Source organism: Lipophrys pholis (assembly GCF_963383615.2).
Source record: "Lipophrys pholis genome assembly, chromosome: 2".
Lineage (NCBI taxonomy): Eukaryota > Metazoa > Chordata > Actinopteri > Blenniiformes > Blenniidae > Lipophrys > Lipophrys pholis.
This window is the reverse complement of record NC_137636.1, coordinates 24,698,733-24,711,568: the sequence shown is the minus strand read 5'-3', so window position 1 is coordinate 24,711,568 and position 12,836 is coordinate 24,698,733. Positions and strand designations below refer to the sequence as shown.

Sequence of the window (12,836 nt, the reverse complement as noted above, 5' to 3'; positions counted from 1 at the left end):
AGTTTGATCGTCACATTTTTGCTTTATAGTATGACGTTAGTGAATTGCATGATTAAATGTCACTCTTTCTTCATCTCTCCCTCAGTCATTGAAGCCGTCTGTCTTCAGGGGAGGAAGGAGGAGACCAGTTTGTTGTCCACAGGCTCCTACGTGATAGGAAACACCTCCTTGGACTTTCAGAGAGGGACTGACCGGCAGACGTTCAGGACACACGGACCGCTCAATGCTGACTATATCATCAAGGTGAAGAACAACAATTTTCCGGTACTTCGTAATGATGGGAGCCTTTAATGAGAGCGGGAGGTCGGTGCCAGCAGCACCAGAGGAATTACTGTTGGGGAAAACGTCAAAACATCGATCAAAACAAAAAGCTTCCTGCAGCCTGTTTTCAACTGACTCACGTCTGTCAAATGACTGTGATTCATGTTCAACATTTCCTGAATCTGTCCACGTTATTCAGGAAAGATATGGTGATTCATGGATCATAAACTGAACTGTTGGTAACAGATCACTATTTCAAAAATGATAGGTACACCGTTAGAGATACTGAAGTTTCTGTGAAGTTGTTGTCACAGTAACTGTGAAGGAGTAACTCTACTAACTTTTGAAAAAGCTATCTAACAACTGAAATAAACGACACATTTTTAATAGTGTGCACAACACTGGTGGACAAGGACTTATACAATTACTAAAAATCTGATTTCAATCTTGAAGAATTTCAATGTCTTCATTCCATACAACTTCCTCTGAAATACATTTTCTGATTTTCTGAGTAGAAAAAACAAAGAAATATGTTTGACACTAACATTTTCTGACAAAGCTCAATGATATACTTGTGAATCTTGTGTTTTTTTCATAACTTGGTCTCAGTTATACTGACAATAGAAAGCAACTTCTTATATAGTTGTGTGTGGTGATTAGCTCTGTATGACGGGATAGATCTGTGTTATTATGGATGAAGCTCTAGAATATGAACAGTCGCACTGCACTTAATGCAGCTCATATATTTTCACTAGATTAGATAAATCTTTAATAATCCCATCGGTAGGGTAGCTCAGGGAAATTGTGGTTCCGGGAAGCAGCACAGCCTATATTAACACATTATATATGTTTTATCTCCTAAACCCAAAGTGAGCATTGAGGGTTTTCAATCATAAATCTGACTGGATGACCCAAACCCATGACTCAAAACCAGATTTACGAAGTTCATCTGGTAGAGCGACACAACAGAGGTCAGCAGCTTTAGACAGATTTGACTCTCAGTGATCGACCACAAGGACACAGGTAAAAGCAGATTTCATTCTCAGACTACATTTGGAGTGGAACTCATTCGCAATGACAAGAATCATTCATATTTACTTTTAAAAAAGTAAACATGTCACATGGTTTGAGTACAAACAAGATGTGTGTGAGGATAAATGAAATGCAGATCTATTCGGTGAGCTGCAACCTCTACCCTGAAATCACCAAATCCACAGCCAAACTCCCCAAATCCCCAAGATCGACACAAGAAATTCCCCAATGATCCTTCGTTCTCTTTCCTAACTTCAGGTTCAGTCCGTCTTGACTGGAGTCCAGATTAAGTGAGAAATTCTTTTAACAGCAGTCGATTCACATGAACGACAAAGTGTTAAATACAGTATGACAACATTTCCTAACACATCCAAGCACACATTTCCACACTTGAGACACATTTAGGTTTACTCTTTAACCTTACTCTTTTCTCTCCAATACACTGAGGGCCATAGCTCCATGCTAAAATTTTATTTGATTCCAAAATGTTAAAACTACTTCCAACTTCATCAGAATTATGTGAAAAGTGACTTTGAATACAGATTTTTAATAGCGAATTCAAGCCAGTTGAATTGTGTTACCTCCACTTATGTTGTCATTACGTATAATTAGTCAAAGTTCAGCGTTTTAATGGAATTAGCAGAAATGTTAAAGCAGAATTCCAAAGAGATTTTGTTTAGTATTCTGATAGATGTATTGTTAATCCTGAAGGCCACGCTGTTCATCAGGCCTCTGAGTGAGCGCTCATTGTTACACATTCATCTTTAGACTACAGTTGAAGTGGAACTCATTCATGACAAGAATCATTCATGAATCACAATGAAAAGAATTGTTGATGTTTACCTCTAAATAATGTCACTTATGACTTGAGTATAAACAGGATGTCTTTGAGGTTGAATGAAATGCAGTAGAACTACTTAGTGAGAATGAAATTCTTAAGATTCTTACATGATAACACTGATCCATGTTGAAGCAAAAACCTGTAGCCTCAATGAAACACTGGGAACTTTTGCTTCTAAATAGACCTCAAACTCAGTTTGTCCCAGCAGCTGTAAAGTTTTGAGTTTAGAGTTTTTAACACACTTTGACTTTTTCTATCTCCTTTTTTATGATTCAGCACCATGAGGTATAATAAATATGCTCCAGGACGTCACTGGAAAGACTCTAATGTGACACGTTGCCGTCTGGAGATAAGTTGCAGTTAACTCTGAGGCTGGAGGATGTGTGATGAATGACTTACAGGTCAATTACGTCACCCAGAGAGAAGGTGTGGTAGGAAAGTGAGCGTCTTACTGATGCAGCCCTGAGCCCTTTGAACCAAGAGGCTGCAACACTTTCAACGACTAATTTCCACTAAAGATTGAAAGCTCTTTCTTTTTTTTCCAACTCCAAGACACGAGTGATGGTCGGGCATGACCTTCACTTTGATTCTCTCGTCACTTTTGTCTTGAGAGTGTCAGACATGACAGATAAATTGACACGGACACAGCCAGCGGAGTGCTCCTTTAATTCACCCTGAATGCCTCTCAGGTCGATTAATTTACTCATTCATTCATTCACAGATTGACTTGTCTGTTCCACTCCAAGATCTCCTCCACCTGTCACTTCTTCACCTTGTTCTCATCTCCCGTTCTGTCTCTCCCGGTGTTGCTCAGATGAAGTACGGAGGCTCCAAGGACACAGTGGTCCAGTTTCTATTCTACCAGCCAATCAGGTACCAGTGGAGGGAGACGGACTTCTTCCCCTGTTCAGTGACTTGTGGAGGAGGTGAGGTGAACCATCAGTCAGTCAGTCACAGCTGGAAACAAGCATGTTTGTGTTGGATGGAATATTCCTGAAGGTTTCTGATGATCAGCTTGATCTGTTGATGCTGGATCTGTGCCTGGTTCCGTTCTCCAGGTTATCAGCTGAACTCTGCTGAGTGTCTGGACATCCGGGACAATCAGACGCTGCCTGAGCACCACTGCAAGAGCTACCCCGAAAACACCAAACCCACACCCAAACTCAAAGAGTGCAACATGGATCCCTGCCCAGAGAGGTGAGGGTCGGCACAAGAATCCAGGTTTTAAGGATATTTTGGTGAAATTTCCCCACGTTCCTTCGTTTTCTTCTGTCTTAAGGTTTAGGCTGGATTCCAAAAATGATTTATAAAACAGTCAATTCACTTGAAACATTAAATGTTAAATGCAGTATGAGATCATTTCTCAACACATTCAACCACAAATGTTCACACTTGAGACAAATTCAGGATTACTGTGTCACCTTCGAGAGTTAGAATGGAATTAGCAGAAATGTTAAAGCGGAGTTATAAAAACGTCTTGTTTTGTATCCTGACATATTTGACTGTAATCCTGAAGGCCACACTGAGTATTAAATCACAGCGTGAGCTCTCATTGTTACACATGTTGTAAGACTCCTGTGAGCTCTCGATTTCTACCTGGTTAACATTGTTCCATGAACTTATTGGACATTTTGTCTCCTCCAGTGATGGTTTCAAAGAGGTGATGCCTTACGATCACTTCCAGCCTCTGCCCCGGTGAGTATTTCTCTCAATGTGATCTCAGTTTTTATCATGACAGGTCGTCGTGTTGTCAACTGTGCAGACAAATTTCAACTGTTTACAAAATGAGATCTGAACATGTCGAATAATGAGTCATCAGCTTTTTAAGCTCTTGGATAAAAGCCTAGAAAAAAAAGCCCCACATGGATCAGTCTTTAGACTTGAATGAGTTCACACTTCAACTCATGTGTAACATGTAAAATATATTTCAACACTAATCTTTGCATTTCCTTCGCCCAGAGAGAAGATTCTGTACTGTAAATCCTTTATATCAGAAATGTAGAGACTATCTACCTTACAGTTTCAGTTCTCTTTTCTTAGTTTTGTTGAGTTTACTTGAACATTTATAAGCATTCTCATTTATACAACTCCCGATCAATCAAAGTTTGACCATCTGCCTTTTAACCTGAGCAAAGATCAGAGCAGAGACCGTTACTGGTGAAAACTTCATCTTCATTTTACTGTATCTTGAAAAGTACGAGCTCAGTATATTTCTGCAGTAGCTTCGTCCTGAAGTAAAGTTTTTCCCCCATCAATCATCAGAGTCTTCTCTCATCTTCGGTTTCACTTGATCTGCTCATTGGAGAAGGAAAAACTTATGAGTTTTGTGCATTCATTCATTTTCTCAGATGTCCTCACACAAGTAGCTGCCTGTGCTGCAGTGATGTGATGTTTCCAGCAGTGTGAGCTCACGTGTCGGTGCAGTGGCTGTTTCCTGCAGGAGAAGCAGGTCTGTGTAGGACTGGAGCAGTCTGTAGATCACCAGGAGAGGATCCTGAACATTTATCCGAACTGAGAGAGAGAGATCGCTCACATGTGTGCATTGACATTAGCTGATTGAATTCTTCCTCACCGTACTTTCAGGAAACATGTTTATTATGTGGTTTACCAGTAGACAATGACACTGTGTGACATTGTTCCTTTAGTTGAATTCAAGCACTGAAATCACATCAGACTGAGGCACTCAGCACCTCATCTGACATGTAGGTCTTTCAAGTGTTGAAGGAAGCTGGGAAAAATCCCATACGTACACAGGGAGAACATAAAATACTGCACAGAGAGAAGTCCCAGCCTGGACCTGAACCTTTCTTTCTTTACTCTGAGAGAAGACTCTGAATCACTGAACCACTACTAACTTAAAGCCCTCCATCTTGGAAGTAACTGTCAGTAGTAAATCCTTCAGGACGCTCCTCCACTTCATAAATTCATGGAAATGTTCATATGTCTCCTGTTATTGCACTGCTCATCATTTCTTCTACTTCTGTGTGGTTGTACCTGTTTACTGAGGCTCAGCTGATGACTGATGTGACCATAACTCAGGAGGCAGAGCGGTGGAGTCGTATCGCTCCACATCTTGTTCTGTATTGAAGCCAAGGTGTGTTTGGAAACACTCAGTGACCCGGTGGCTCCCTGTGCTGGTGGAACAAGTTGCACAGCAGCTGTGGCTCCATCAGTGTAAGAGTGAATTAGTTCAGTGCTTTGAGACCACAGAGGTGAAAACATGTCTGCTGATTAAAGGGTTGGCAGTTATGTTTTATCAACTCAGAGAAAAGACTGACCCTGGGTGAATGATGAAAATGATACCACTGAGTTCAAGCACAAGAAGGATTTTCAAGTTTTATTGGAGTGTTTTCTGCAAATGGTCTTCCACGAGGCACAGTGGAGGTCAACTGCTAATAGTTCTATTTTATTGAAGGGTTGAAAGGTTGAGAACTACTGAGTTACAAAGACTTGTGTAAATTAGTTGTTGGCCTGTACTGGACTCAATTCCAGATCGATTAGTTATAGAAGCAGTGAACACTGTTTATTGATCTTTGAGCCGCTCCTGCTTCATCGAATAGTTGGAGATTGTAAAAGGAAAAAAAAATTTGCGATCAGTGGACGATTCAATGTTTCCACAGAGAGAAATATTTGTGAATAAAATCACTGCATGTGTGAGTCATAATGAAGCTAAAAATATCTGAGCAACATCTGCGTTTTGAGATTGAACCGACCCGTGAATCACAGTGAGGGTGTGAGTTTGACACCGTCTGGGTGTTAAGGAGTTTTAAAGAGTCTTTAATGGCCTCTGTGAGCGATGTGTCTCAGCGCCTGCTGCTGCTCCAACGGCTGAGCTTGTTAGTGAGCTGAAGAATCTCTGCTGCCAGTTGTTTTCTGAGCTCTTTCAGCTCAGGCAGGGTTTGTGTGTATCTCCACATGACGTCTTTATCTCTCCTGCATTGTCTGAAAACATTTGGTCTAAGATGCCAAGAAGTTCCACTTATTTTGATACATACATTACTGTATAGAAATTAAATTATAAAGTCAGGTGAGGTTTGGTGCTTTGCTGTTCAAAAGACAATTCAAAGGCAGAGGAGAACACGTCATATTGTAGTCTGTACAATCTCCAAACATTTAGGCTTCATCAAACAACAGAAGGAAGCAGTGACTGGGTCGTGTATCATGTTGAATGGACCTGATTTGGATGGATGTGGTTTCTTAAAATCAATCTTTTTCCTTAGTTTTACTGCAATAAACGGCTATCGTCTAGCCACTGTGTGTCTCGTCAGACTACTGTTGGCAAAAATCTGTTTGTTGGCTGCACCATTTCCTGCATCCTTCAGTTATCATGGAATCGCCACAGTGATATGGCTTTTATGTTTTATATAAGGTATGTAGGCTTCTCTCCTGCACAACAACAGGCATTGTTAGCGTCTGTTTGGGTGAGTGAGTGTTGCTTTATATCAGCTGTAGTACCTGAAACTGTGCAACTCTCAATTAACAAATTAGAAATACTAGTTTATTTTTATTGGAAAATTGCAGTTATGTGTTTTTTGCCCACGGGCGAAATGTTTGGTAGAATTTTCAAGTCATTACCGCATCGATATCTGTGGGGAACAAGTGGGCTCAAATCTGAAAAATGTGGTTATAGCTGTGATCAACGTGCTGTTCGTCAATATTGACTTGTGAACCTATTGCTGTGTGTGTGTGTGTGTGTGTGTGTGTGTGTGTGTGTGTGTGTGTGTGTGTGTGTGTGTGTGTGTGTGTGTGTGTGTGTGTGTGTGTGTGTGTGTGTGTGTGTGTGTGTGTGTGTGTGTGTGTGTGTGTGTGTGTGTGTGTGTGTGTGTAGTTGGGAGCAGGGGCCGTGGACCCAGTGCTCAGTTTCCTGTGGTGACGATGGCGGCAGGCAGGATCGCAGCGTGCTGTGTGTGGAGGAGGACGCCCACGGACAGTTCTCCCAGGTGGAGGAGTGGAAGTGCACCCACTCCCCTCGTCCTGTCACTCAACAGATCTGCAACGCCTTTGCCTGCCCCCAGTGGGTGGCCATGGAGTGGTCTCAGGTTAGTGGCTCTAATCAATCATAGCCAAACATCTAAATAAATAGATGTATTTGATAAATTGGGGAACTCAAAGGGAGACATAGTTTTGACTTCGGCCCCATTTACACATTTTCAAGTGAAATTTTTTTTTGGAAGTCTTTTTACATGACAACGGCTCTTGGAGACACTGAAAAACAGGGAACAGGGAAAAAGACAACTTTTCTGAAATGCTGCTCCTGCACATGGACACCATGGTCATAGTAAATTCTGCACTTGTGCGTGTAGATGAACAATTAGAACAATATTTCCTCCAGAGCATCATGACTCCCAGTCCATATTCTCCTGAGACTTGGTAGTTTTATAGTTGACAGTCACCGTAATAACAATCCAACCTGGTCGTCTGTCCACACGAATGTTGGTGATCTCCCATTGTTAATGTTAAGAGGTTATTGTTCTCTGCTGCATGTGTGAGTGGTTTCATTACAAAAACAAACAACAGGACCCACTAGTGCCCTAACTTGAAAACTACATCATTTTCAGCGTTTCTGTTCGTTCCATGTCAACGCACATTGTTTTCAAAAACGTTGCCATGTAAACACAAAACTTTTCTGAATCGAATCCGCAAAAACGATTCTCACACATTTTAAATTCCTGCTGGACTCCATGGCCAGAAGAGCCCTACCTCAGTCCTGATTACTCAAAAGCTAAACTGTGTTTGCAGGATTTATGAAAACACAAACATAAATTGGTTCCTGTTGTGTCTGCGTCATAGTGCACGGTGACCTGTGGCCGTGGCCTACGTTATCGAGTGGTTCTGTGCATCGACCATCGAGGGCAGCACATCGGTGGCTGTGAGGCGTCAATCAAACCTCATGTTAAGGAAGACTGTCTGGTCCCTGTGGCCTGCCACAAGCCCAGAGGTAGGTCTCTAAGAAGCCTCTGAGAGAAAGAAAGCGATGAACTGAGACCTGTTGATGTTTTTATTTTTACTATATGACGATCACTGTTGAAATTTTGGTAATAGAAACAAAATGACTGCATGCTGCATGTTTTCATACTTTTTTTTTTCTGTGTTCAAAGGGATTGCATTCCATTTAAAATTACATGTACATGCCCAATTTAGTATTGAAATTATCAGTAACATATCGTATAATGTTGGGCACACCTGTTAAACTGCTTCATGGTTTATTTAATCAGATGAAGAATGTTTGCTAGAAGTTGTTAAATCTATTTGTGTGTTCACAGAGCTGGAAAATTGTTGCGTTAAAATCTGCAGTAAAAGTCGTCATTGTCATTTTGTCGTCAAGCTTCCTTCCTCATGTGAAGCAATGTTCTGTGAAGTTTAGTAAATACGTTTTGTGATTAAACTACATTGATGGCAATAGTACAATCTAGCTTTTTCACTTTAATGGCAATGTCAGTTCTGAATGGTTTAATTATTCCAGATATTTTCCCATTTTCAGCCTTCAGATACATTTTTTTTACTCTCCTTGAAATAGAAAAATAAATCCCATTTCCCATTAACACACTGTGCATTCAAAGTGGGGAGTTAGATTTAAAGGACAGATGCTTCAAGTACTGATATTAAAAAGATTAGCTCTTTTTAAGAATAACATCTTCACAATCTACCTATTTATATGAGGCCTTAAGAACCATTTTGGTTCTTAAAATCAGATTTGTAATATCAAAGACTCCTGCTCCTGCCTTATTGTTTATTATATTGTAAGACTGGTTGTGGGTATCATTGTTTGGCTTCACTGTAATGTGGCAAATCAGAAATTGGAAAACATGCCAACAACATTTCTCAGAGACGATCAGGAAGCTTGAAAAAATGTTAGGAACATCTGAAATAGGGCGTGTTTCTGAGTGTTTTTCAGATTCTGTTTTTATGGTGTGTGTGACAGAGTGAACACTACTGCAGTTGTGACTCAGGGCTGTTTGCCAGTCATGCTCACCACATTATCCTTGTGTGCGTTTTCCAGTGGTTACCCAGCACAATAACAGCCATCATTTACATCAGTTTTCATCATGTAGGTTTAATGTATGACGTGTACAGCATCGTAAACAAGCTTTGCTTCCCGTTGGATTGTTTAAAAGCTCTTAATTTCTTTTCCTGAAAAAGCTTATGTCAACATGTCCATTTCGACTTTGTAGTGATGTGAATGTGTGCCCTTTCTCTCACCCAGTCGATCTTTTCTCTGTCTACACGATACTCACAAGCAGCGTTAGATTAATGTGAATTTTATTTGAAAGGTAACACACGACTAATGAGATGATGTTTGGGTGGTCTAACTCCGTCACTGTGTCCATCAGAATCCCTGCCGGTGGAGTCCAAGGTGCCCTGGACAAAACAGGCCCAGGAACTGGAGGAGCGGTACACCGCCACAGAAAATCCCACGTGAGTGTAGACAGACACATTGGAATTATTAACATTTATAAGGTGTTGTTGTCTGTAGTTTCATTACAAAACAACCGAAAGCACCAAATTGTGACCTGACATGCTAACTGCATCGTCTTCATTGCTGTTTCCATGATAATCATCATTATTTTCAATTTTTTTTGCGTGTAAACACAAAACTATTATGAAACAAAAGCCCAAAAACAATGCGTTTTCACTCAAATGTTATTGTGTAAATGGGACCTGAAACGAGAGGGACAAAGATCTCACTCAAATGTTTTTTTAAAGGTTGATTCTTCTGGAATAACCAGAAACAGCTCGTTCTATACAAAATTCAGGAGCTCAATATGTCCTACTTTTATTTCACTGCTTGCACAGTTCCAGTGATGTGCCACAAACACTTTCCTGAAAATCCCTCCCCCATAAACACATTTATATAGCAGTCTGGAATCGCCCTGGGTAGACGAGTCAAAGATAACAAGGGGCCTACTATGAAGTGGTCAAAATCAGAGATAAAGATAAAAAGACACTTTTTGGAATCTAGAACAATCCTAAGTATTTACTCTTTGCTTCTGATTTGGAGGCATCCTTGGTCTCCAGCAGCAGAGGTCTCACACATTAAAACTTGTATAATTATCTTTATCTGACCAAACTTAAGTGAAATCTAACGTCACGATAGCAGACAGGTGAAGGGAATAACACAGACTTGTTCGTGAGCCACCTGCCAGTCAGTGAGAAATGTAATCAGAAACATTGAACGTTTTGTGTTTGAAATTGACCTATACTTGAAACAGGAAAAATGGACAATCATGAAGAAATGGTCACAAGGACTGAATTGTAGGGACTTTAAGACCGGTTCAGAGCATCTCCATGATTGCAGTTTCTGACAGTGGTCATTATTTTTCCAAAAAGAAAATCAAAGGAAGGAGAATTATTGTGAAGCCACTCTGATGCAGGGAAGGAGTCGGGGTGAGTCACCAGATGCACTACAGCAAGAAGCAGCTGCACTCTGGTTATGATCGGCATAATGATTTCAGGTAAGCTTTAGATACCTACACCAGGAAAAACTTAGCGAGGAGGTTGCTCAGCTGAGATCAGGAATCAGTAAAGGAAGACACACTGTCATGGAGGATGAGGAGGAGCTGATTGTAGAACAGACTCTAGAAGAGGAGATCTTGGACGTGGCTCTCCTAAAGACAACATTGATATAGATTTTTGACCACTTTGTTGAAACAGTGTCAGAGCCGACAAGCAACTCTTCATGGAATCAATGAATCAATATCAACAGTTTCCCTCAGGATGAAGTGGATAGTGTCTCCTCCAATCAGCAGAAGTGGTTTGGAAAACACAAAAAAGGGCTCAAGATGTTGACTTGACCTCGAAACTCCTCCTTTACTCAATCGGTTCAAACGTTTGGGTTGTTCCAGAATAAAAGGTCAGATTCTTGAGTTAAAAGATTTTTGTTTCATAAAGCAATGATACTGATAAATGCATGACATAATGCAGGTGTTCATAATGTAATGGCGGAGTGTGCACTTTAAATACTCGGATGTCTTTCTAAACGATCCTTAATAATCATTCAGGTTGCAACTCAATCCAAACTGTAGACATTTATCTATTTGAAATGGTAAATTCCCTTCACTTTTCTTGAAACACATCTAACTGCCTCAAAAGGTTCAACCAGCTCTACATGTTCAGTCACATTCATCTATTCACACACACAGCTTCAATGCAAGGTGCTCACACACCACTGGGAAAAATGCCAGTGCTTCAGGACACTTTGAAAGTCAAGGCACGACAGAAATTCAGCCCTGGACGACTCTCCCAACTGAACCAAGGCTGGCGGACAGAGTCTGTCTACATATTCATCTGGAATGCAACTTTCTTATTTCTAATATCAGGATGAGTAGACCTCAGTAGAGGTCCATTAAGTTGTGGGAAGGTGACACTATGTTGAACTTGCATGTTGTCCTCTCAGTATTCATTCATTCTGTAGCCGTGATCAGAATTCAGACTAGAAACCAATATCGAAAATAGTTTTCACATCAAAGTAAGAAGATGCATGTCTTCAAGAGACCCATTTGTCAGTAGTCTCTCATCCCAAACAAATGTTTTTTTCAGGTGTATAGACACACACGTTAATGAGGACCGTGTGAATCTGTCCGGCTCTGTTTCCTCTTCTTCCACTGCTCATGAGAAGCATGTGATTATCGCCCGCTGCTCTGGTGCTGCTCGGCTCTGATCGCCTCCCTGGGATCTGTCAGCTCTCAGAGCTCACACACACCTCACACACTTAGCAGACACACGCAGGTCCGTCAGCCTCTGCAAACACACTCCCGAGACACTTCACACACTCACACCTCAGACACTTTGCGCACAACCAGAGGAGAATCAAACCAGCGGAGCAAACTTGATGAGGCTGTGGTCGTTACGCAACATGAAGAAAGAATGAGTTCAAGAAATTAATCTAACAGTTGTAAGTATCAAACAATCTTCAAGATGTTCTCAATAGCAACGTTTACTCACATTCGAGTGGAAATAATCTCAAAAAGGCCAACAACGTTTTGGTTAAAACTGTGTTTGTACACAGAGTGCTGACCAGCCTCAAAACACAGCAGAGATTCACTTCGCTCTGTCGTGTCCTCCCAGTCTCTCCTATACTCTCTTCTTTCTTTCCTGTTACATTATGAAGCAGGTGATTCAGTGTTTCCATTATTATCTTATTTGTTCTCTGTTTTGTGTACATTTAGGAAGTATATGATCCTCTCAGGTACATTGTAGAATATGTAAAATATCTTGAACACAGTGAGATATCTCTATTTTTGTTCTTTCTCAAACTGCATCTGTGAGGTTTCTCATTTCTCATTTTTATCATTTATATAGAAAACAAGGAATATTACAAGGTAGTTGCTACCAGACAAATCAGACTTCAACGGATTGGTTAATACAGATGTCACTCAGCTGGAAAAGACCCCTTCACTGTCAGTCTACCCACACTTCAAGAATGTCTCTGCTGGTTTTTCCTTCAGCTTCTCATCTACAACAGAATCTGTTTTGACTGAGCTCAATGGAACTATCTGTCTAGATATATGCTGTGTGTTCCGAGCAGAGCCCAAAGTCTGACCTGCGGTCAACTGATCAGTCTGATTATTTCTCTCAGTTGTCATAACAAGCTCGGTGTGACACTTTACCTCTGCTCTCTCTGCCAGTCAGCAGCTTCAGGATGTGATTACATGAGCAGAGTTATTCATGTCTGCTTTATTGTCGTTGTTGTAGTTACTGTGTT

The 12,836-nt window shown here is 40.8% G+C and overlaps 1 protein-coding gene across 1 annotated transcript in view; it reads left to right on the top strand.

Annotated features, from left to right (window-relative positions):
* Positions 1-12,836, top strand: part of adamtsl3 (ADAMTS-like 3) — a 149,598-nt gene that overhangs the window by 104,400 nt on the left and 32,362 nt on the right. The window contains exons 9-15 of the mRNA XM_080458097.1: positions 86-243; positions 2,949-3,060; positions 3,193-3,331; positions 3,779-3,829; positions 6,963-7,173; positions 7,925-8,072; positions 9,466-9,550. Of these exons, the coding sequence (XP_080314223.1) occupies positions 86-243; positions 2,949-3,060; positions 3,193-3,331; positions 3,779-3,829; positions 6,963-7,173; positions 7,925-8,072; positions 9,466-9,550 (904 nt within the window). The remainder of the gene's footprint in view (positions 1-85; positions 244-2,948; positions 3,061-3,192; positions 3,332-3,778; positions 3,830-6,962; positions 7,174-7,924; positions 8,073-9,465; positions 9,551-12,836) is intronic.